Below are 26,296 nucleotides of genomic sequence, written 5' to 3'. Positions count from 1 at the left end.
GTTTCCTCCAGCATCTTCACAAGGTCCTTTGCCGTTGTTCTGGGATTGATTTGCACTTTTCACACCAAACTACAGTCATCTCTAGGAGACCAAATGCGTCTCCTTCCTGAGCAGTATGATGGCTGCGTGGTACCATGATGTTTATACTTGCATACTACTGTTTGTACAGATGAACGTGGTACCTTCAGGCATTTGGAAATTGCTCCCAAGGATGAACCAGACTTGTGGAGGTCCACTATTTTTTTTCTGAGGTCTTGGCTGATTTATTTTGATTTTCCCACGATGTCAAGCAAAGAGGCACTGAGTTTGAAGGTAGGCCTTAAAATACATCCACAGGTACACCTCCTATCAGCAGCTAATTGGCTAATTGTCTTAACGCTTGACATCAATTTCTGGAATTTTCCAAGCTGCTTAAAGGCACAGTTAACTTAGTGTATGTAAACTTCTGACCCACTGGAATTGTGATATAGTCAATTAAAAGTGAAACAATCTGTCTGTAACTACTGTTGGAAAAATTACTTGTGTCATGCACAAAGTAGGTGTTCTAACCGACTTGCCAAAACTACAGTTTGCTAATATTAAATCTGTGGAGTGGTTAAAAAATTAGTTTTAATGACTTCAACCTAAGTGTATGTAAACTTCTGACTTCAACTGCACATAGGAAAGATACTGTTTGGGGGTTCAGGGTTAACCTCTGAGAGAAAACATATGTAAAAAATCTTAATGAACTATTTTTATATTTTCCTTGAAATGCAAATCTACAAAAAACAATCTAAATAGTGCCGTTTAAAAATACTGTTTTCTATAGTTAAAGGTGCAGTATGTAAGATTCAGAAACCCTTGTTATTAATGACACCTGTGGCCATTAAGTAAACTGCAGCCAGCTACCTGTTGCTCGTGCCCGCGCTCGTGCCCACACTCCACAGGGACACGAGCGAGCATCAGCCGAAACAGTGACAGAACGTACAAAGAGACTGAACGTGATTCAAGGCATCATGCTGACAGATGAGGTAGCATAATTAAAATTACACAGTTAAGATTGTTTTACTACAAACTTTGAGACTGTATATTATATTTGACTCTCCAGTGCTGAAACATGGCTAAAACAAAGTGTGGATATAGGTCTGACTAAAGTAATCACTTTTCTTTGCATGATACATTGACTGCATTTATACGATTAACAGTTTGGTGAATACATGTTTACACATTAGCTTCCACTCAGCTTACAAGTAATGAAAGTAGCTACATGATTAGCTAGTTAGTTATAAGCTTGTTGTCACGGAGAGTAAAAGATGGATTTTATTTACTTTCCAGCATTGCGTCTCACCAACTAGGTAACAGCGTAGTGTGAAATCAACACTCATCAGACACAATCCACCACTGCACCATTGTCTACTGAGCTGCAAAAAGATGCTCTGATGTTTATCGTTCAATCTGCTACATTACTGACTGCACTGACAAACTATAGCTAGCTAACAGCAAACAGACAAAAGTTACATGGTTGTCAGGGACAGGGTTAACGTTATATTAGTTATATTGAAAAGGGAAAATGATGGGGTCATTATTTATTAACTTTCCAGTTTGTATTTCACAAACTAGTAAGCAACTTACCACGAAGACTCCGCTAAATTCTAAAAATAGAGCCACCGTCAGTTCAGCTCTGTAAACAATGGAGTCGGAGCACGCTCTGCTGGACAAACTACGCTATGACACCAATTCTAAAGCAATGTTTTCTGTATTATATGCTCTGAAAAAAAGTTTTCATATCTGCGCATATCGGTAAAATATACGCCGATATCGATATATCAGTGAAAGGCTAATATCGGGCACTAATCCTTATGGCACTATATTTCACATGCTTTGCAGTTATGTAAGCTTACCTGTCCAATAAGAAGAACGGCAATTCAGGGTCGGTTTTGATCCCCAAAACCGAATGAAGGTCCCTCCAGGAATCAAATGCCCTGCCGATATTAACTCTAGTTTTTGAGCTTAGCTTAGCCAGACGGGATTCAGTAGATAAATGTTTTTTTTTGTTTTTTTTGCTTACTCAGAGTTCGTGTAGGAGTCGGTGTTATCTCTAAGATAACGTTACCTAATGTTGCAGACTGCCTGTTGATGCAGAAAAGAAGCTATTACTGTCTGAGGCAAGGCTCTCGGGAGCGCGCATAAACGTCACATCCTTTGGATTTTCCCGACAAAAGCGACCCGCTCCCTTCACATGAAAATCAGTCTACAGGCTTTAATAGGCAACCTAGGAAGTCCGGGAAGGGCTCATTTTTTAAGTTACGTTACAAGCCGTTCACACATTGGCAAAAAAAAGAAGAAAAAAAAAGGTGAATATTACATGAAAATTGTTACATATGGCACCTTTAAGTATATATGGGCTGACTATCAAATAATGGAAATGTTTTTCATCAGCAGAGAACTCATAATTTTAAAGTTTTGGTTGTATTTCTTGATTAATTTTCACAACATTTAAACAAAAATTATTATCAATAGGCTCGAAACAAGTTGATTAATAAAGCTAATTTTATACAGGAAATTTATTTTAAGTCTATAGGCACTCTGGAACCACGATAAATTGTCCTGTCACAAACTAGTGATGGGAAGATCGGATCATTTTACTGACTTGAATCTTTGAGTCTCGTTCAGCAAAATGAACGAATCTTTTTTCAAGTAATTTAGTTCATTTCGGTCATTTGAGCAGAATTAAATTAAAACGTTACATTTTCAATAGCCAAATACCCCCAACACATCTACTTACGCAAACTTTGATTATAGTCCCAATAAGGAAAAATGTATAATGCAGCCAAGGACAAATTATGAGAAACAAATGATTAGTTCACCTCTGGATTGAATCTTCTTGTCCGAGTCATTCGTTCTTTTGTCACGTGACAGCCGTATGTGCGAACGACTCGGACCAGAAGAGTTGAAAGGTTAACTAATCATTTTTGTTTCCTGTACAGCGCCTATGCGGTTTTCACGTAACAAACGAACGGAGGTTGCGCAATGCACATGCGCGGCCAGCACAAAATGAACGAATCACTCACTCTCTGAGACTACGCATTCTTCTGAGTCACATAAAATATTCGTTCAAAATGAACGAATCGTTCATGAACGACCCATCACTATCACAAACCTTGCTTAGCTGAACCGTCATATCAGACACATGAAGATTGTTTCTGCTTCATTTTCTGCAGTGTATTTAGCGAAAGATGCCGGTATTCATCTATATTGCTGCTCACTGTATTTCTCCGCTACGGTCTACTGTCGTTAAAATAACCACATCTGCAGCTCTGCTATGCAGCGCCTCATGTCACGGGCCGGTGGAGAGAGGAAAAGCGTGTGGAGCGTGAAAGTGCATTAATGAAGCGTGTTAAGTGCCAGAGAAAAAATATTCAAGAATATAGCGCTGAAAGATCAGTGCTACCTATGCCCCGGTAAGCTTACGGTGTACACAGCTCCGTTGTTTTGTCGCGCTGGTAACCTAAAGTGTAGAAATGGTGAGATGGGGCAACCGTTGTCATGATGTCTCACGGACCAGATGGAACAAATCTGGGGTTCGGACCCAGACCGTGGTCTGATAATTGGTGACCGCTGGCATAGAGTATTGTGTTGTTTATTGCAACATAAGTATCTGCATTCTTACCTTTGAAAACAGATTGTCCTCTCAGTGATGCGTCTTTCTCTCGCTGCTTTCCTCTTTTGTGTTGATTGGCCATACTTGTGACCAGCCGCGGGCCATGCATTTTAAGTCTAGGCCTTCAGTCTGATTCATGCCATTAAGAAAACACAGTTTCACAATGAATAAGACACCGTATGCCCATCATACATTACGTGGCAGTCAACTAATAATACCAATTGACGTTTTAAAAACAGGTCAACGCACGAAAGCCAGAACCAAGGAGGTCCAATACCAAGAAAAAGCTCTCTAATAATATTTGCGATTTAAATTTAGCTTGCAATAAATTTTATTTCGTCAGTGTACATGGTTACTTTTCAAAACTTGATCCGAAACTGAATGCTCCAGCAGCCTAATTTTCACTTAGAAAACTCCTGATGTTGCTATAATGATGCAAAAAGCACTTACCAATTTACTTGAAGTGAAAATCAGTCCTCCTTTCCTGTTTAATAAATTAAGCAATCACACGATCATACAGAACATCTGGTGTTTTTAAATCCATAAGGATCTCTTTCTCAGTGGCAATACCAGCAGTGATGACAGCCGACTTTTCAGTAAGCTTGATCTTATGCTTTTCGCTCTTGAATTCCATACATCACTTAAAGTGTGATTGCATCACTCAAGGCCAGCTAGAAGGCCTGGACTGGGACATATCCTAAAGATCACACCCACCAAGAACAAATAAATCAATCTGATTGTCTGATGAATCTGATTGGCTGATGAATCTGACAATCTGACTTTAGTTGCCCATTCATTTGCACTGTTGAGGGATTCTGTGGAAATTCTGAAGGCCTGACGGGGTGGAGCTCAGACTCACGCGCTGCTTCAGGCATGTGATTTGTGAAACAGTTGTCACACTTTACTTGTAAACATCAAGGAATAAATTCTGACTGGATAAACTTTTTGTTTTTCTCTATTTGTTTATAGATTAATTAAGAGTGGAAAGTGATTAAAAATACATAGGCAAAAAGGTGATTGAGAATGAAAGTATGAAAAATATTTATTTATTTGGCATGTTAGGCCAGCAGAGAAGGCTTTGCTGGCCCTGAGAAATCGCCACTGCTCGTGAAATATAATTAATCCGATAATACTGTGGGTGGGACTTTGAGCCAGACTACAAGCAGTAACCTTTCAAAGAGAGGCAATGGCATCAGACCTGACGGAGAGCATTTAAAAATTTATCGGCAATCAGATCAGACGAAATTATGTTTATGATAATTAGAAAATTATGAATATCAGATCCGATTATCGGCCAGGACGACCCTCTAATTGTCATGTGCATGTTCTTCAGACAAGGAAATTGGTCATTCACTTGTCTAAGTGAAAAATTCACCTGTCCGGAGGGGAAAAAAAGACATTTAAGTTAAAGTTTCTGTTGTATGTTTTCTAAAATTACAACAGAAATTTAAACTGTGATGGGTAGAGGAAGAGGCTATTTTCATATGGTAGTTATATTATGTTTCGTATGGTAGTAAAAAAGAAAAGCCTCCATCACCATCATTTACTGCAAGGGCGCTCAGAGTTCTGTTGATTAAATCTACTTTTTCATCATGTTATTGCAGCAACAAGTGAAATTAGATGATTCTCGATACCAGCTTTAATACTACAACAAATATTAACACTAACTAATTTGTTTTTATGTAAGAATTGTTTTAAGTTCTGAATTATTCAAGACTAGTAAGCAGTCAGTAATAAAATAATAAGAAAACAGCAATGAATAGAAATAAATAAAAAATAATAGAACAAGAAATACTAATTAAGAAAACAGTGCTTTTTAAATGAAGTTTCATTAACAAGGTTCAGGAGGAACAAGTTCATTTAATCCGACCAATCACACTGCCAGAGTAAGAGTATATGAACAGCTGCTCTCCTCAATGTGGCACCAAGTGTTTTCGGTATCCCTCCACCTCCCCATCTCCTCCTATCTATTCCATCAACACTAATCCAAGTCCGTGGGGGTATTCAAGCTCGAGTTAAGTCTCGAGCCTCGAGCCATTCACTCTGGACAGAACACAGGATTACATTAACTTGCAAACTACTGAACAGGTTTAAAAGATTTTAACAGCAGTATCAAGTAAACATTCAGAATGAAATGTGAAATAAAACTACTACATAAAACTACTTAAAGACTCACTAGTCACCAGCAGGTCTATTAGGTTACATTTACACTTACATTTACACATTACCACGAGCGGTCTCGGAGCGCACACGCATGTTCAGCGCACACGCATAAACTGCCTGTCAGTCAAACAGCACGCATATATAAACTGCAGTGTAGATCGTGAGCAAATTATAAAATGATGCGCTCTGGATTATATTCAACAGCAGAATAAGAATATGAACTTTGTAATAAGTGACACAGGCCAAGGCTATATAAAAAATATAGCAGGTTATTTTTTCGTTATTGATGTTTTAATCAGGCCACTTGTCCAGTCGGGCAAGTAAAATTCTCTTTCACTTGCCTCTTCAAAAATTCACTTGTGCTGGACAAGCGTTAAAGGGATAATTTACCCAAAAATGAAAATTCTCTGCGGCAGTGGTGGCTCAGCGGCTAAGGCTCTGGGTTACTGATCAGAAGGTTGGGGGTTCAAGCCCCAGCACTGCCAAGTTGCCACTGTTGGGCCCTTGAGCAAGGCCCTTGACCCTATCTGCTCCAGGGGTGCCATATCATGGCTAACCCTGCACTCTTAGCTGGGATATGTGAAAAAAAGAATTTCACTGTATATGTGCAAAATATATAATGTGTGTGATAAATAATATTATTACTAATTAATTATATTTACTCATCCTCATGCCATCCCAGCTGTGTATGACTTTCTCTCTTCTGCAGAACACAAACGAGATATTTAAAGGATATTTCAGCTCTGTAGGTCCATACAGTGCAAGTAGATGGTGATTAGCACTTTAAAGCTCCAAAAAGCACAGACAATCATAGTAAAAGCAATCCGGTCTTACTTCTGGTCGCTTTCCTATGCCTGTCCACAACTGGACTCGGTTCTCTTTGCCTCTCGCGTGACGTAAGCGCACTGGCATCTTCAAATGAGTGTTCTCATGTAAACAAATTGAGCTGCACTTCCGGTTGTATCATGTCAGTTCTCGCGTGAACATGCCAACGTGCTTACGTCACGAGAATACGCAGAGGGAACCGAGTCTCATTGTAAACAGACATCAGAGAGCAACCGAAAGTAAACAATTTTAGTGAAAAGGTCTCAAATATTTATCTGTTTCTCACCCAAAGTGATTGTATCGCTTTAGAAGATATTAATTTAACCACTGGAGTTGTATGTATTGCTTTTATTATGATTGTCTGTGCTTTTTGGAGCTTTAAAGTGCTAATCACCATCCACTTGCATTGTATGGACCTACAGAGATAAAATATTCTTTAAAAATCTTTGTTTGTATTCAGCAGAAGAAAGAAAGTCATACACATCTGGGATGGCATGAAGGTGAGTAAATTATTGGAGAATTTTCATTTTTGGGTGAACTAAACCTTTAATGTCAAGCCCTGCAGCATATGCTGTGTTTTGGATGCTGGTCACAAACATGGGATGCTGGTCTGCTGGTTTCCCCACCAGACTTATTAACGGGTTTAACCAGACAGACCATCACTGGTATGTTGGTCCACCAGTTAAACTAGCCCCAAACCAGCATAAACCAGTATGGAACAGCTTTGGAAATGTATGCTGGTCTGAGCTAGTCCACAGTCCATGTTCTATGTCTGATACTTTTAGCACACAAAACTGGAAAATGCTTTCTCGATCTAATCAGCGCAAATCTGATCCGATGGAACTTCCACAAATAGACACACAAAGGATGTTTCATCAGTCCACCTGAAAGGTGAGTCGTGTTCACAAAGTTTTGCGTTGACAGAATTAGTGCTTTTGAGGACAAAATAATCACAGAATTTGCCCAAGTTTTCCAGGTTAGTGACATCAAATCTCTTAAAGATATTCAGAGTTTTGTTTGAGGCACGTACAGTAGCAGATAGTAAAGTGGACATCCACGACCAGAGCTGAATTTTTTACTTTGTTATATTTGTGAAATTCTCTATAATGAGGTTTTCTGTGATGTACTTAGACTCTCTACACTTTTTCTGCTATTCTCCCATTTGTTTTCTGTGCGGTCGCTTGCAGAAGACTTGAGCGCCATTATATAAATGATTTTTACCCGCATGTTAGTCTTTTACAGTATTATGGTATGATATATCCCCAATAACCTTGTCTCTAAACACCCCGTATTCCCCCGTATCAAAATTGACTGTGATTGGTCGTTTAACATGTCAGTTAGATGGCTTTTCCTGTCTAAATGGGCATTTTTGGCCAATTGAAGCTGCTATGAAGCCCAGACCTATGCCACAGTCATAGCTCTGGCTACGCAAGACTAGGTCTGAGCTGGTCTTTTCAGAAGGGCAGTATGCCTAATGAAAAATCAGTTACAGGAATAGTTCATCCCAAAATACAAATTGTTTCATAATTTACTCACCCTAATGCCATTCCAGCCTGTATAATTTTATTTCTTAAGCGGAACACAAAAGGCGATGTTTTACTGAATATATCGGTCCGTGTTTTCAATACAATGGCAGTGGATAGTGCCTCACCTTAAAGCTTAAAGGACCAAAAAGTATCATAAAAGTAGTCCATGCAACTCGTGCATCATATTCAATGTCTTCTGAAGGCGTTCAATAGGCTTTGGTGAGGAACTACCTGAAATTTAAGTCATATTTCAGTGAAAATCTTGGCATCTGTTGAGATTTCAGGAGCACTGGATATAAGCTTGTTTATAGTATCTTGTGTTTACATGAAAACCTGCATTGTTTTTAATACTAAACAAAGTAAGTTTGAGCCATTTCCTGATCATTTCCGGTCTCCTTTTAACACTCCCTATAAAGTAGCAAAAGACCAAAAAGGTATACATTTCACAGTAATGCATAAAAGCATACACTATATGGCCAAAAGTATGTGGACACATTTGTGCATATTGAGCATTTAGTTTCACTACAATTGGCATTAAGAATGAGTTGATTCTCCCTAACAGCTTCCATTCTTTCACAACTCCGTATACAGCTTTCACAAACTCCTTAAACCAATTCTGTATGGACCTTGCTTTGTGCACAGGAGCATACCCCATTTGACTGAAAATGTTTGTCTAAGGACATTGCTTTGCTATATGATTGATTTTATACACTGGCAAATAATGGGTGTAGCTGAAACAGCCAAACCTGTTAGTTAAAAGGGGGCATCTCCATACTTCGGGCATTGTAGTTTATATCCTATAAAAGATAGCATGAGTAATGCAGTGTACTGTGGCTTTCAGAATAGAGTGTGGTGAGATGCAGGGGTATAAGTGAATCTAGGGCTCTGTGAAATGTGCTTTTGAGGGTAATAGTGTTTACTTTGGACATCCAGACATCCATTGAGTCAAAAGACATACTCCAAATCTAAAGTGGTGGGTACAGCATATGAGCAACAGAACAGCTGGGTGTTGTGTGAGTGGTACTATAGAGACTTTCTTGTTCCCTCGGCTAAACACAGTAATCCTGTTCTGAAGAGGTTAGGGTTAGATCTAGAGTCTGAGAGTTCAGGGCTTCAGTGGTTTTGTTAGTAATCATTAGGGACATATGAGGAGTTGCAACACTGTGCTGAATGGTGTTTGTGTGTGTGCAGGGACAGAGGCAATGAAAGTCAACCGTCTCTGGTGTAATGTGAGAGGTGTAATGTGTTTGTAGAGCTACAGAGCAGGCGAAAGCCAAAAGTCCTCTCTGCTGTAATACAAGAGGCATATATGCTTGTCTGTACAGGAACAGTTCTCTCTCATCACTGTAAAGAGTTGGTGTGTTTTGCATAAGGGCAAGTGGGGCATGAGGGGTAGGCGGAAGCCTGTGAATGAGAATCAGCTCCTTGCCAAATAAGGCTGAGAGAGGGCGTCTGTTCCCATAGCGACCAGATGGGAACTACTGACTGAATGATTGACTGATGTTGGATGTTTTAGTGAAACAAAACTTCCTCCTTTTATTCTCTCAAACTCCTTCTCCTGTTCTCTTTCTTCACAGTGTGTCTCTGGGGATGATGCTGTTGCCATTGGTGCCACTCTCCCTGTCACCATGACAATGCCGCTCAGCCCCCTCTCCAGTGACGAGGAGCAGCAAAGGATGCTGGGAAACAGTCAACACCTATATCCAGGGGCAGAAGAGGAAGAGGAGGAGGAAGAGGAAATGGACGATGATGGTGTAGACGAGGAAGGAGAGGAAGAGAATGGAGAGCTGGAGTTAGAATACGAAGGAGAGGTGGATGATGAAGATGACATCAGGCGAGGACCTAGGCGTTTGAGAGGAGGCAGGGAAGAGGGGCACAGGCAAAAAGGCACAATGGCTGGACGACTACCAGGAGACAGACAGATACGACCTGGCAACCTGGGGCACACGGCCAACCCTTATTCATCCAACCCTGGACCTGCCCACCAACCACCAGCTAATCAGCAGCAGCAACAGCAGCAGCAGCAGCAGCAGCGGAAGCTGAGAGAACGGAGCTCTAGCAATGCCCCTGATGACACACACATAGCTATGATGGTGTTTCGCATTGGCATTCCAGATATCAAACAGACGGTTAGTCACACACACTCACACAAACCCACACCTGTTCCCCAATTACCCACTCATGCACTATGCAGCAGCCGTCTTTTGCTAACTATGCCTGGTTGAGCCCACTGCTTACATATTAACCAGGCAGTCAGAGCGTGGCCAAACACAGTTCTAAAAAAATAAATGGGCGAATACTGGGGGTGATACAAGCAATCATCGTGAGCAAATTTCAAAAACTATCACTCATTTTGGGACATGAATTATATTTCAAAGTGTATGAATCTGAATAAGTGGAAGGAATGAATTAAAAAGAAAACAGAAATGGAAAAGCTGTTCTAAAGTGCTCAGTGCCACAAAGAACATCTGAAAGAGTCTGGAGCTTGTGTTCTACTATGGAAAACAGCAAATCAGAGCTTTCAACAGGGTCTGACATTGACAAAGTCAAAACTCCCCTGCAAAGCCAAAATGCAATAACTATGCCAACACTGAATGGAGAAAAAAGGCTTCAATGTTTTGAAACACGATTTTGGTAATAACTTAATTTTGACAAAATATGTAGTTAATGCGCTTAGCTTTGAAGGGAGATTTTGCTGTCGCAGACAATTTTGCTGTTGCAGACAGATTCAGCGTCTTTGTCGCAGACAAAATCGGTGATCACTACAGTCTGCGATGTTCATCAAGTATGTGCAGTTCAGCGACGTGATCTGAGCAAGTCTTGAGCAGTCACAGACCCTAGGATATTTTCATGCCATGCTTGATATGATCACCAAATGATCTTGTAGTGTGAGTGATCCAATGACTAGAGGATGGCAGATGACAAGAAACCTTGTTGTGTAATGTGAGCAGTACAGCGATTCAGGTAGTCTGAAGCCCTGTACACACATGCAGCGACTTCCAGCAACAGAGGAACTAAATGTCAATGAGAGCTACCGACTTCCAGTGACACAAGCGACCTCTGGCAAATAGATGTGGGTGTGGCGAGCAACACGACAAAGTTGAGAAAGGTTTAACTTTATGCAAATGAGGAGCGCCTTTCTGGAGCGACAACCAATAGGAGTTGAAGACTGTGTCAGTGGAGCTCACGTCATCCGTCTCCTTTGAGATAATGGAGTCAAGTGCAGGCAAGACAGAGGAGAAGTTTCTGTGAGCGATTTCACTTTTCTATATGATTCGTCTGTAACCACATACATGGATATAATAAAAAATAATGCGTGGAAAAGAAACTGTAGGGAGTCTGTGTGAGTTTGATTTGTACATTAATAGTTCGTTCATCTTATTAATTATATGATGCAATGAGCACTGCTGCAGTTCATATAAAAACACTCTCCCCTGCAGAATGTGCATTTGTAGGGAAAAGAAAACAAATTCTTTGTCAAATTAGAATAAAATCATAGTTTTACTAGCAAAATGCCTCATCTGCGATCATATTTTCAAAAAACATGGCCAGACGTGCAGTCCACCAATAACGTTAGAACGACAGCAGTAGGAATGCCCACTAGCAACTTCACAGTACAGAGACTAGCGACATCAAGCGTTAAAGTCGCTGCATGTGCGTACGGGGCTTGAGAGTCGTGTAGTGAGAGCGCGGCTTTAGAGTAGTTCCAATGCTCCAGTACTGCCGTGCACCTACAACCAACTAAACAGACAAGGCTTTGGAATATATAGTGTATATACATCATTTAGTATTCAATTATTTCAATAAATTATTTGGCAAAATATTAGCTTTAACTAACTAAATAATTATGTCATTAACAAGTATGGAGCATTTTCCTTATATTTTCTTATAGCAACTATTTGAAAAAGGCTTTATGCTTCAGGAGCTTGCACTTTATACTGAAAAGGCAAACTCCACCACTGGTTCTCACCAAATGAACACAAACAAAACACACTCAATACTGCCATTACACAACATCTGTGAAAATTTTGTACACTGCTCTTTCATCACCTCCTGGGTCCAGTGATCCTGCACTTGAACTTAATCTGATTGAACATTCAGATCTGTTCAGTCAGACTGAATCCAATGATTTACCACTATGATTAAAATTTGATCAGAACTGGTCAATTTAATTAGCCAGGACTCATTAAAGTCAGGGAGATTACTCTGAAATACAGTTACTCTAAAATGCATTGTAGTTCACACATCTTTTTATATGGTATAGTTTTATAGTTATATGGTATAGGCATTCTTATTGCTCAGGAATCTATATTAAAATATGGGCTGGATCTTCCCCTCCAGTGTTTGCTTATACAGTTTGTGTGCTTGCACAAGTGTGTGTGTGAGTTGATTTTATCCTCTATGCAGATTTTCAAAGCTCGGCAAAATCTTCCCTTCAGTGCTTTTCCCCCCGATTAAGCAAAAATGAAAAGCAGGAGAGAAAGAAAGAGTGAGAGAGAGAGAAAGAATAGAATAAGGAAAAAGCAAGTAAAGGCATTTCTAGTCAAACCACGCTGTCAGGGTTCTGCCCTTAGTTTTGGGGGGTTTTTTTCCCTTTGAGGCAGAGCCCTAACATGTGTGTGTTCCATGTCTGTTTTATGTCTTATGTCTGGATTCAGCCACTTCAGTTGGTTTGGTTTATTTACTCTGTCCAAACACTTGTCTCATTATGTGAATGCACTTGGTTTTGTATTTTCTCATTTCCTTGTGCATTCATGTCTGTCTTGTCTTCAATGATAACCCCGCCATCTTGTTTGCCTTGTTACCTGTTTGATTATTAGTTTATTAGTTTCACCTGCCTTCCTTGTTTCCCTCCTGATTTCTCTCCCTTTATAATCTCCTTTGTGCTCTGTCTGGTGCCAGTTCGTTGTGGGATGTTGCTTGTTTTTATGTCCCGTTAGGTCTCTGTTGGTCGTGTTCTTGTCCAGTCAGATTTCTGTTGTTTTCCCGTTCCAGCCCAGCTCATCATTGTGTTGTCGCCATGGACTGTGTTTGTTTTCCCCCTTCGGGGTAGTTTTTGTTTGTTTTGTTATATTTTTGTATTAATAAAAGCCCATATCGCTACTCTGCATTTGAGTCCTGTCATTTCCTCCACAAAACCTGACACATGCATTCCTTTATACACTGCAACAACAGCTGAGAATAAAATTGGAAAAAAAAAATTCCAGTAAACAAGCCTGTGATTTTCAATTAGAGAGAAAAAAACAGAATAAAAAAAACAAAAACCAGAATGAGATTCAAGGTGACCTGAACAGATTTAGACAGAAAAGCATTAAAAAAAGAGATCAGGGTTGGAAGTAGCACAGTAAAAGGCATTCAAGTGAAGCTCTTTTACACAAGATAAAGAGATTCAGTGGCTTGAGAAATGAAATCACCACTGCTGTAATCCGTTTATTGTACACCACAAATTAAAGCAAGCACTTCTAATTAAAGCCACTGTGGACACGACTGCTGAGAGGGACACAAACGATTGCACTGCTCCCTCCCAGCCCAGAAACACACAGCAGCATCAAGTCTCCGTCTTTACTACTTAGAATGACATTTTCAAGGCTTCCTTCACTTTCTCATCATGCTCTCTGGCCTGATTCATAGCTGGGCAGTGTTGAGAGCTTATTGTTTCATGAATAATTTTATTATGCTAATAATTGAATTAAAATGGTTGGAAAACTGGTACCCATAGTGTTCTACTGCATGGGTGTCTGCATCCAAACCAAAGGTATAGATGCCTTGCTGACCAGTAAGTCGATAATTTAACAGACATTTTTTTAATACAGTATATATAAAGTTACCTCCTAATAAAATTGGTTTCAGACCGGTTTCACAGGCACCATAATGTCACGCCTAATAATCTAGAGCAAATTCAAGGTAGCCATTATTCTTAAAAAAGGGATCAATTTATATTTCTCAACAATAGTAATTTAGGCCTTTATATCAAAAGGTTGTTTAAAAAAACATAATTCAGTCAAGTATGTCCAAGTTTTGAATGGTATTGTAGGTATACGTGTGTGCATTTATATGCGTGTGTGTGTGTGGGCAGGTTTGGGTGGTTTACGAGGAAATTTTTTTAGGTTACAAACTGGTAATTACAAGGGTATTATGCTATAAATGTGGTTTATGAGGACATTTCTAGTGTCCCCATAATTCAAATCGCTTAAAAAAAACATACTAAACAAAGTTTTTTGAAAATGTAAAAATGCAGACAGTTTTTTTGTGAGGGTTAGGTTTAGGGAAGGGTTAGGGGATATAATCTGTAGTTCGTACAGTATAAAAATCATTATGTCTATGGAGAGACCTCATAAGGATAGCCGCACCAACGTGTGTGTGTTTGTGAGGGGGACGTTTGTGTATGTTTGAGTGTGAGAGGATGACAGCAAGTGTCTTCTTTGTTATTTCTTTGTTCCAATTATCCAAAGCTGTCTATTTAGTCCAACAAGCTGCTAGCAAATTGTAATTAGTGTAAGATTGGTAGATAGCTGAAATAGTGTGGCAGTGGAACACCTGGAGGTGATCTGAACTGAATCTACACACTCTGCCAAACACATTCCTCGTGACTGTAGCCCATCTGCAACACCTCTGGCTGTGCGAAAGCAATATATCACTCATATGCTGCAATACAAAAATGAATTCATGAAAATATCATACCCATTAAGTTATCCTATTAAAATCAACTGTTAACGCAAGATATTAAAATCAGCTCTTAAAAGGTGAGTTGTTTCTGTTGACAAAGTGAATCATTTGTCTTTGATCCTCTGTATACATTAAAGAAGCCAGTCAGGTGTGAAATGCTGTCATGTTGTTTTATTTAAAAATAAACACACAATGACATTCTTCTATCCTTTTCAAACTCTTTCATCTCATTCTCTCTTGTCTTTACAATTTCTGTCTTGCCTCAAACCATGTTCTTTTATGACTCTTTCTCTCTCTTTCCCTCTCTCTGTTTCTCTTGTGTGAAGAAATATTTCCGTATAATCCCAGCACATTAGGCCTGCTCTACATATCAGCTAATTCACCCTCAATAAACTGTAATTGCTCGTTAATTGTGCTTTAATGAGTTTGAGGAGAGCCACAGGAACGCCCACTCACCCTGAAATATGCTTAAGACTTACACTATCATACTTGGCTGTACGACACAATGGCACATGCGTTTGGCGTTTTACTGAAACAGCTGTGGTGGCAATGTGAGGAGCTACTACACCCTGAGGGGCAACAGGGCAGTAACACAGCGACCCTACTCTTTGCACTCATTAGCCATAGAGTCTGCCTGCAGGCTTATGCATCAGTAGAAACGGGGAGAGGAAGGGAGAATGGGAAAGAACAGCAAGGAGCATAGGAATGAGTGGCAAATCAGGTGGGGAAAAGATCACTAGAAAAAAACAGGGAAAAGAGAAGTGTGTGGAGTCAGAGACATTATATGGGAGAGTAGACGTACACTATATTGCCAAAAGTATTCGCTCATCTGCCTTTAGACGCATATGAACTTAAGTGACATCCCATTCTTAATCCATAGGGTTTAATATGACGTCGGCCCACCCTTTGTAGCTATAACAGCTTCAACTCTTCTGGGAAGGCTTTCCACAAGGTTTAGGAGTGTGTTTATGGGAATTTTTGACCATTCTTCCAGAAGCGCATTTGTGAGGTCAGACACTGATGTTGGACGAGAAGGCCTGGCTCGCAGTCTTCGCTCTAATTTATCCCAAAGGTGCTCTATCAGGTTGAGGTCAGGACTCTGTGCAGGCCAGTCAAGTTCTTCCACACCAAACTCGCTCATCCATGTCTTTATGGACCTTGCTTTGTGCACTGGTGCGCAGTCATGTTGGAACAGGAAGGGGCCATCCCCAAACTGTTCCCACAAAGTTGGGAGCATGGAATTGTCCAAAATCTCTTGGTATGCTGAAGCATTCAGAGTTCCTTTCACTGGAACTAAGGGGCCAAGCCCAGCTCCTGAAAAACAACCCCGCACCATAATCCCCGCTCCACCAAACTTCACAGTTGGCACAATGCAGTCAGACAAGTACCGTTCTCCTGGCAACCGCCAAACCCAGACTCGTCCATCAGATTGCCAGATGGAGAAGCGTGATTCGTCACTCCAGAGAACGCGTCTCCACTGCTCTAGAGTCCAGTGGCGGCGTGCTTTACACCACTGCATCCGATGCGTTGCATTGCACTTGGTGATGTATGGCTTGGATGCAGCTGCTCGGCTATGGAAACCCATTCCATGAAGCTCTCTACGCACTGTTCTTGAGCTAATCTGAAGGCCACATGAACTTTGGAGGTCTGTAGCGATTGACTCTGCAGAAAGTTGGTGACCTCTGCGCACTATGTGCCTCAGCATCCGCTGACCCCGCTCTGTCATTTTACGTTGCCTACCACTTCGTGGCTGAGTTGCTGTCATTCCCAATCGCTTCCACTTTGTTATAATACCACTGACAGTTGACTGTGGAATATTTAGTAGCGAGGAAATTTCACAACTGGACTTGTTGCACAGGTGGCATCCTACCACAGTACCATGCTGGAATTCACTGAGCTCCTGAGAGCGGCCCATTCTTTCACAAATGTTTGTAGAAGCAGTCTGCATGCCTAGGTGCTTCATTTTATACACCTGTGGCCATGGAAGTGATTGGAACACCTGAATTCAATTATTTGGATGGGTGAGCGAATACTTTTGGCAATATAGTGTACCACCCGGCTGAAAAAAAAAATCCAAACAGCTTAAACCAGCCAACACTGGTTAGCTGGTCTTAGCTGGTCTTTCAGGCTAGGCAGTGGACTGGTTTTAGAGGGGTTTTGGGCACTTTTTAGCTGGTCAGACCGAGAGACCTTAGGCTGTCTTTTTTTAATAAGACTGTTTTACGGTTAAACAAACCCTCATGCCATCCTAGATGTGTGACTTTCTTTCCTCGGCTGAGCACAAACAAAGATTTTTTCGAAGAATATCTCAACTCTGTTGGTCCTTATAATGCAAGTGAATGGTGGCCAGAAATCTGAATGTCCAAAAGCAGATAAAAGCAGCATAAAAGTAATCCAAAGTAAATTCATACAGTATCTCCAAATGTGTGGGTAAGAAACATATAAATATTTAAGTCCTTTTTTACTATAAATCTCCACTTTCACTTTCATATGTGAAAGTGAAAATAAACAGGTGCCACATGTGACTTTCAGATGTGAAAGTGGAGATTTATATTAAAAAAGGACTTAAATATTGATCTGTTTCTTTCCCACACCTATCATATAACTTCTTTAAGCACCGGAGTCTAATGGATTACTTTTATGTTTCCTTTATGTGATTTTTTAAGTTCTGGCCACCATTTACTCAGACCTACAGAGCTGAGATATTCTTCCAAAAATCTTTGTTTGTGTTTTGCTGAAGAAAGAAAATCATACACATCTGGGATGGCATGAGGGTGAGTGAAGGATGTGAAAATGTTCATTTTTGTGTGAACTATCCCTTTAATATGGCAGGTGGCTATGGGAATAGAAGTCCCACAAAGTTTCTGTTAAAAGAGCCAGGTGCTTTTTTGATAGAGGCATCGCGTTTTTTTGCCCAAGAACACACATGCGCATCAGCTAAACCAGTCTGAATATGACTTTTTTTAAGCATGATTTGAGCTAAAGAGGGAAATATTTATGATACATTTTTCAAATTTAAAAACTGATTTGAAATATGTTATTGAAATCAAAAAAATATTGACAAACCATTTTGGAGATTTTGTTTTTTCCCATTCAATTGGGTATTGGTTTGACTAACTTGCCTTAAAGGGATAGTTCCAAAATGACAATACTCAATATTTACTATACCCTACCTGTATGAGTTACTTTCTTCTGTGGAACACTAAAGGAGATGTTACGAAGAATGTTAACCTCACCATTTACTTTCATTGTATGGAAAAAATATGCAATGAAAGTAAATGGTGACTGATCATTCTACCCAATATCATCTTTTGTGTTCCAAGGAGGACAAAAAGTAATACGCGATTGGAGTGACATGAGGGTGTGTAAATAAAAACAGAATTTTTGGGTGAACTCTCCCTTTAAAAGGGACTTTAGTTGAGCAGATTAAACACTAGAAGGGAGTGGTCATGAATATGGCAATGAAAGAGAGAGGAGGAGGAGGAGAAGGTAGTGAAAGTTATTTCCCTATAGATCTCATTAAAGGCTACTAATCCCCCTGCTTTTGCCCTGCAGAAATGGGCCTGAGGGAGCAGACTGAGAGAGAGAGACGCAAGGAGTGTTAAATGAAACAGAATGTGCCATGCATACATGACTGGGGGAAATACGACTGAAAGATGAGACCATTTAATGTTTTAGATTACAATGTCACATTTTTTTCTTCTGTATCATTGACAATAGTTAAAGTAATTTGACTTATATTGCATGTTCTGGACTGTCTCTCCATGATTGGCTCACTCACATGAACAGCACATCCAAGGGCATTCACACTGAGAGCGATTTGCAGCAACAAATGACCCTGCAGTCATTAACTTCTATGAGACTTCGAGATTCCGACAACAGCAGAGTAACACTTTATGCAAATGAGCTGCAAAGTAATGTGGCGACTGTCAATGTCTGATACAGTTGGATACTAAAGTAAAAAAGAACACCTAATTGCAACCAACAGCACAGAGACTCTTGTACAGTATTTCTGTCACTGAGAAATACGGTATTAGATACACTGGATTTAGAGCAGTTTGAACGTATGAAGAGTAAGAGAACATATACTGGTTTGCCATGCATCACAATTGTTATTATAGCAGCAAAATTGGGTAATTTTCACTTGAGCAAGTTAGACGCAGTCTACAGGGATCTCAGCCCCCTGAATCAATATCGTTGCTCTCTATAGGGACAGTTTTTCCAAAGGGTATTACACTTAATAGAAACACTTGTGTGGTAATGTTAACGTGGCACTGTAACATGTTTGACCCTGAAATCACAAAAATTAGTTCTCAGTATCCTTTTAAAAAGCAATATTTCACCATGAGGGCCAGTCTCATAAAATACATGCTGCTGCAAATCAGTTTTAACTATTGAACCAAAGAGGCCTCTCTGATCATTTAACTTGAACTGAATGTTCTACCTCTGGGCACCGAGCTGAATGAGGCTGAGTGCAAGAAGGAAAAATCAGGAAACAAAGTGATTGACTAAAAACAGTGTAGTAGCTAAAGAACTGAGGGAAAAAAGAAGTATAAACTGGAACGTAGAACAATCAAACCTGCATAAACCAGCCTAGACCAGCATAAAAAAAATTTGTGTTTGTCTTTTCAGCAGGGAGATCAAGCACTTGAGTAGGTTCTTTTATAAATTATATTCTTATACACTAGAATATACAAGCAACTTTTATCCATTTTTCATTCAATTGTTCCACAGCACGACACCTATTTAATAACGGAAATAAGAGGACAGTGTTGTGTAGAAGCCTGCGGATTGAACCTGAAAATAATATCTCTTAGATTAAAAACTAAATTACTATAATTAGTTATTATTATAATAAATCATTTTACTGGTTTATTATCATTCAGACTGAATTATTGTAATCACATAGGTCCAAATGAACTCATGCCTATATCCGTGTTATACACCTTGTTTTTAAATCATTTGCATGGTCTGTGTGTGTGTAGTGCTAATGTTGTTTATGTGATTCTTGTACTACAATAGCATGGGTGTTCATGTGGGTGAGTATGCAAGATGTTTCGCCTCTATAATGAAATGTGAGTGACAGGACAAGATCTGGACAAGACTCTAAATTGTCAGTGAACTCATCCACTACACCTCTGAACTCTCAAGCAGAACTCCATACACTCACCATAAGATCACACTGAAACATGTACACCATACCATAGCGCACCAAGGGATTGCTGAGATGTTTCTATGGCAACCTGCAGCTTGCTCCACTAATGAACTGGTTGCCATGGTGATGAGGATTGGCTGTGCGCAAAGTGAGAGACTGAATAACAGAGGGAGGAACAAATTTCACACTTCTCTATGCCACTGCATGTACACACACACACACACACACACACACACATGCGTGCTAGAGGACAGTGGTAAAAGGAGAAGAGAAGATATAATATATAAAGATATATTTTGAGTTACTGAACAACCTCGGACCAATCATGTCAACTCCTCAAGGTCAGAGTAGGGGGTTTTTCATTCCAGCACTCTGCTTCAGGGCTGTCCCATTTTCACTGTTCCTGGAACAGCGCTGCTGTCCCAAAAATTTAGTCTAAGCAGCTCTAAGCTAACACGCCTCTATGCCTGAGGCCATCGCTCAAGCTTGTAGGCTCTAAGGAGTGTTTTAGGCAATATCGTTGCTAGTCACACACAGCAATGCTTTTGAATAAAGAGCGTAAGGTCTAGTCCTCATTGCAGCTTACTCTGGCCAAGAACCGCCCACACTAACATAGCAAGAGACTATTTGACCAACATGCAAAGCAACTAACCACAGTTAAGCCAAGAGTACACTACACGACTTGCAGTCAGTGCCCTGCGACTCACTGTTCTGTGTTTCATTGTGCTGGTGCGAACACTACAGGACTGTAGTGTATCAACTACATGACCATTCGTCCCCGACTGGGGACCTGTGTACACCTTGTATTAAGATATATTTTGGATTACATCATTACATCTGGTCATCTCTTTTGACCACTTGTTTTTGGATTTCGAGGAGAGAGTCTATGATTTCATGAGGATATACATCAGTCATTACGTCTGTGTTTTACTAAATGATAATAAAGCTAAAAATGTAAAAGTCGAGAAAGAAAAGCACTAACATGATGTTTAGAGCAGAATTCGGAGTTTTTTTACTGCAGTACCCGTAATTGAGCTTCACATGTGTGTGCTGCTCATTTCTACGTCACTATTGTGCATGTTCATAAAAAAATTTTAATGTTCCAATCGTATGCTTATTTCCCTTTAAATCCACACGTAACTGGCGAAAAACTGGCCATTACAGCTGCCTTTAGCATCCCGTTTCAAAAGGATCGCCCAAGATGCATCACTTTCATTGGCTGTGGCTCATTTTCAATCTCTCGCTCGTCAAGACAATGCGCACACATTTACATTTATAGGCCTAAAATGGAAAATGATCAGACTTCTGTTTTGCTTAACCTTATGAAAATTAACCATGGTTTAATTACAGTAAACCATAGTTTAACCATGCACTGAAAACCCTAATAAGTTCATTGCACTCATATGATTGAGTAAACTCGTTCCCTCAATTCCATTGAGTAATGGGGTCTCCCAAAACTTGAGTATTTAAGTTCAATTAACTTTATTTTCAAGTAGAGTGAACTTAAATATTTAAGCTGAGTTAACTACATGCAAGTAGATAACTCAGATATGAATTTAAATATTGTTGTTTCTTCTGTTGTACATTTTAATTGAATTGATTCAATTTTAGATCAAACAACAGTACAGCTCAAATAAGGATGATAACTGATTCTAGGTCAGTTATTAAATAATTATTTACAGAAATGCATATATGCACTTCAGCTGCACATGCACAAAGAGAACTGAGATAGTGTGACCAGGGTCCTACTTGGCCAAAGAGACACAGATCACCCTAATGGTGACATTACACCACACATCTATTTGCAAAAAAGCATAAATAATACAACAAAAGAGCTAAAACATCTATGAATTCTTAATAACAATTATTTAAATTCCCCAATCTGTTCCCTCTGACCAAGGAAACATAATTCAAGCAGCAAGGGAATGTGGGTATTCCCCGTAGCCTCAATTTTGTACTCAATAGTTCGAGCTATTAACACTTCAAATCTTAAGTCTATGGATTTTTAAGAAAAATAAGTTCAATGAACTTAAATGTTTGAGTTATGAGTCCAAAACTTGACATTTCAAGTAATACTTAATTGAGACAACTTGATTTTTACAGTAATGACAACTTTAGGGTTTACAGTGTGGAACTTGCAGTCAAATCATAGTAACCACAAAATTAACCATGGTTACGACAGTCATGGTTACTAAAATATAACTAAATATGCATTTCTGCACATTCAGTTAAGAGCGGAAAAAGCAAAGTTCCTATCTTACGCAACTATTTGCTAATATACTTCTTTGGAAGTATCGATCTTCCTATCCCTACTGTAGCTTCAAGTCCAGCACCGATCGATCTGTGCAGCACAACATGAAGTCGAACACCTATTAGCTTAGATAACCCCACATCTAAATGGCATGTAATGACATTACCAAACAAATAAAGCATGACTGACGGTGACTGAATGCTTTACGTGTCAGTTAAAGGCATTTTCTATCTACATGGGTGGTTCTTGGCCAGTTGAAGGTGCAATAGAGCCTAGACCTTATGACATTTAAGTAAAAGGTCTGGCTATGCAAGACTGATAAAAAAAAAACCCAACCTGTTGTTACTCCCGGAATTTGTGTAAAGAAAGCCATTAACTAACTGGTGTTTACACCCAGCGCTTGTCATTTTTGTGTGCAATATGCATCAGGCGTCCAGTAAACAGACTGTGGGCAGTCAGTGGGCATGCCATCTGAAGCTGAAACTATATAATCTACCAATGCCCAAGCAGTAGATTATTCTCAGTGGGGTGTGTCACAAGTCAGATCAGAACATTTCACCATCTTTTACTGTACCAGAGTAGGCTATAGATCATAGCTATTACTTCAACCTAAGAAATCAGTTAGCATTTCCATTTAGTGAAACAAGGGTGACTGTTTATGAAGAGGATGGGCAGTTACTGGTCTGGGGTCCATTAATTCGACATGTAGTGCTGTTTCACCCAAATTCGTAAGACTTCAACTGCACTCTCTATAGTGAATCACAATGTCTCCCTCTAGTGAACATTGGACAGCATTTGTGCTAAGCTTCAGTTTTTGTTCTTTAGGGTCACTAGGGATCAATACTATCCAAGAACAAACTAACTAAACAACTAACCAAATAACTCAGTGTCTGAATCAATCATTGAAACATTTTGTTTTATTTAACAGCAGTCTCTCTTTCTCCTTCTTTCTCTGTAGAAGTGTCTGAGGTTCAACCCAGATGCAACAGTGTGGAAGGCAAAGCAACAGGTGTTGTGTAGTCTAACTGAATCTCTGAGGGATGTTTTGAACTACGGCCTTTTCCAACCTGCTACCGATGGGCACGATGCCAAGTTCTTGGAGGAAGAGAGGCCGCTCCGCGAGTACCCACAATCCTTTGAGAAAGGGGTACCCTACCTGGAGGTACCTTCATGTTATTCTGCTCTACATTTTAGGATATTTTGTTTGGTTCTTTTTTACACTTAATCTATAATTTAATATGAATGTTGGTGCTAGGAAACCATTGCTTCAAATTGTTGGTTGCGTTGGTGATAATAATTTTTTTAAGCAGCTTCTCTGTTAACCATGAATCCTAATAACCCTGATATGCTTTACTGGTGATTTGTCTTACAGTGAAAATAATTAAAATGGTTTATTTAGGGGAGATGTAATTTGTGAAGCACAGTGCAATTATTAAGGTAAACAATGCTTGGCCTACAAGTCAACTTTAAGTAATTAATTAATTTACAAGAAAGACCTTTAATTCCTTTTACAAGAGATTAAAGGAATAGTAAATACAACTTAATCTCAACTGACAGCATAAGTGACATACTGTTGATTAACACCAAAAATAATTTTGACTCGTCCCTTAGTTTAAAAAAAATAAAAAAATGGGTGGCCTGTGATACTCAATGGAAGAATAGAGGTAATATATTATGAAAATGTAAAATGGAAATGAGTGTATAAAAATTTAAAATGGGGCAATTGTACAGAACTGAAGTAAACATTAAAAATTTAAATTTCACTGCACCGTTTGGAAATTATTGCCACGTAAACAATTAAACAATATTAGCATAGCATTAGGGTGATATGACACTTACCAACATTTTCTGTGTAAAGTTATATCCATCTTTCAACACAAATCATGTAAATCCGGTCAACCCGGTAACTTTCACATGGTATCTACGCAACAATACCTCAAACGGACTTGAGGGAACTATCCGTAAATGTCATAACCAGAGGTTCAGCCATCTAGAAAAGTAAGATAAGGAAGATATTGGACAACTTTACAGACCAAATAGTAAATGTTTTTTACTAAATAATTCATTTAAGATAACCCTTCCTCCTTTAATCCGTCCTGTTGCCACATAGACTTACATCGTAATGTAAGTACATTACTGTAAACATTATTTGTTTAAACTGAGGGATGAGTCAAAATTATTGTGTATGGTAATCAACAGCATGCCACAGATGCTGTCAAAAGAGCTTACGGTAAATAATTTTCACCCCGATTACTGCTATAAGTTTAAATGTGTTTCATGGATCTGTTTAAATGGATCTTTTTTTCGCTGTCTTCAACTGATTTTGAATGGTTTATTTTTACACAGTTCCGCTACAAAACCAGGGTGTACAAACAGACAAATCTCGATGAGAAACAGCTGGCCAAACTGCACACCAAGGTAAGTAGGGCTGAGTAAAAATATGGATTTTCCGATGCACCGTGATCTTCGCTTGAACGATCTCGACCATTAAATCCCAAGATCTTTCTTTTTTACACCATGTGGAAACACTCTATAATGCAAGTACTGTAAATCACTTGCATGTCCAACCAAATCTCACACTATGCAACTAAAAATGTCTATGATTAGCTACTGGCTAGTCAATGTTCAGACTTCACTCACCAGAGATTGAGTAGTGTAGTGGAGAAGTTATTTGCACAGAGGCCTTTTCACTGCGTGTTGAGAGTAAAAGTTTGGTTTAACTCATTTTGTGTGTCCAAAGACAAGATCCACGGATCCATATGTCATCAAATAATGTCTCTTTTAATACCCTCTCTGTTTTTTACATTAAGTTGTTAATTAAAATAAATAAATAAATAAAATAAACTTGAATTCTAATCAAACATGGATGTGCTAAAGAAAGCACGCAGGTTACTCTAGTCATATTCACCTACTTGCTGATGCCCCTAGTCTTAAAGAGACAGTACCGATTAAGCATGTGTTCTATATATCAAAGTACAAATTATGCAAGTAAACAATAAAAATGTAACAAAAATATAGATGCAACATAATTTATGCAATTTCAAGACATTAATTGATGGAATAGACTGAATTTAAACATTTTTCAAAAGCGAGATTGTGACCACTTTGATGAAAAACTAATGATAAAATATAATTTGTTACATTTATATTTTCAAATAGTACCTAGAAGGTTCCTTTATAATTAATAGCATTAGTTGAGAGATAATGTATTTTATATGCAAGCAAAATGGATAGTGTAACAGAAATGTACACATATGAAGCGATATCGAATCGTGAATCAGCTTGTGAATCAGAAGCGAATTGGATCAGGAAATCTGCACCAATACCCATCCCTATAGGTAAGCAATCACCACATGAACAATTTTATTCTCCCTATGAAAACAGAAATAGATTTGTGTCTGTGTGTGAAATAAAAAGCCTTATAGCGTGTGCTACTTGTGTGTTAGCATGCATGTCGATGTTTAAATACTGCAGTAACTTATCCTCAGGGCAGGGATGAGAACTGAAGCATGTGTTGTGGCCTTCTCCCCCTATAGGTCAGTCTAAAGAAGTTCATAGACTACATTCAAGCTGGCACCATGGAAAAGGTCGCCAAACTTCTAGATAAAGGGCTTGACCCCAACTACCATGACCCTGATACAGGAGGTGAGGTGTCAAATACTTTGTTGTTCCCTTCCTTAGAGTTAATGAACTGCCCATTATTTGTAGGCTGAATAATTAATTACAGCCAGCAGAGCATAAACAGGCCCACACACGCATCTTACATGCATATGGAAAATGGCTGCATGAATATTCAATGCATGTTTACAGGAACAGAAATTTGCCTCTAAGTCATCCGGAGATTAAATTGCAACAAAAGTGTAAGGTTAGTTTCCATCCACTTTTTATGCTTTTTTGTTATCGACAAAGTGAAAATGAGTAAAACAATGTTTGCAAAATTTGCCATCTTCTGCCTGTTTCCATTCAGAATCAGAATCAACTTTATTGCCAAGTATGCTTACACATACAAGGAATATGTCTTAGTGACAGGAGCTTCCAGTGCACAACGATACAAAGCAGCAACAAGACAT

The 26,296-nt window shown here is 39.2% G+C and overlaps 1 protein-coding gene across 1 annotated transcript in view; it reads left to right on the top strand.

Moving 5' to 3' along the window:
• Nucleotides 1–26,296, top strand: part of LOC127451224 (SH3 and multiple ankyrin repeat domains protein 1-like) — a 149,550-nt gene that overhangs the window by 49,366 nt on the left and 73,888 nt on the right. The window contains exons 2-5 of the mRNA XM_051715741.1: nucleotides 9,732–10,283; nucleotides 23,185–23,388; nucleotides 24,573–24,644; nucleotides 25,763–25,871. Of these exons, the coding sequence (XP_051571701.1) occupies nucleotides 9,783–10,283; nucleotides 23,185–23,388; nucleotides 24,573–24,644; nucleotides 25,763–25,871 (886 nt within the window). The 5' untranslated portion in view covers nucleotides 9,732–9,782. The remainder of the gene's footprint in view (nucleotides 1–9,731; nucleotides 10,284–23,184; nucleotides 23,389–24,572; nucleotides 24,645–25,762; nucleotides 25,872–26,296) is intronic.

This window comes from Myxocyprinus asiaticus, chromosome 14, assembly GCF_019703515.2.
Source record: "Myxocyprinus asiaticus isolate MX2 ecotype Aquarium Trade chromosome 14, UBuf_Myxa_2, whole genome shotgun sequence".
Classification (NCBI taxonomy): domain Eukaryota; kingdom Metazoa; phylum Chordata; class Actinopteri; order Cypriniformes; family Catostomidae; genus Myxocyprinus; species Myxocyprinus asiaticus.
The sequence above is the reverse complement of the archived record's forward strand: the minus strand, read 5'-3'. Positions and strand labels throughout refer to the sequence as shown.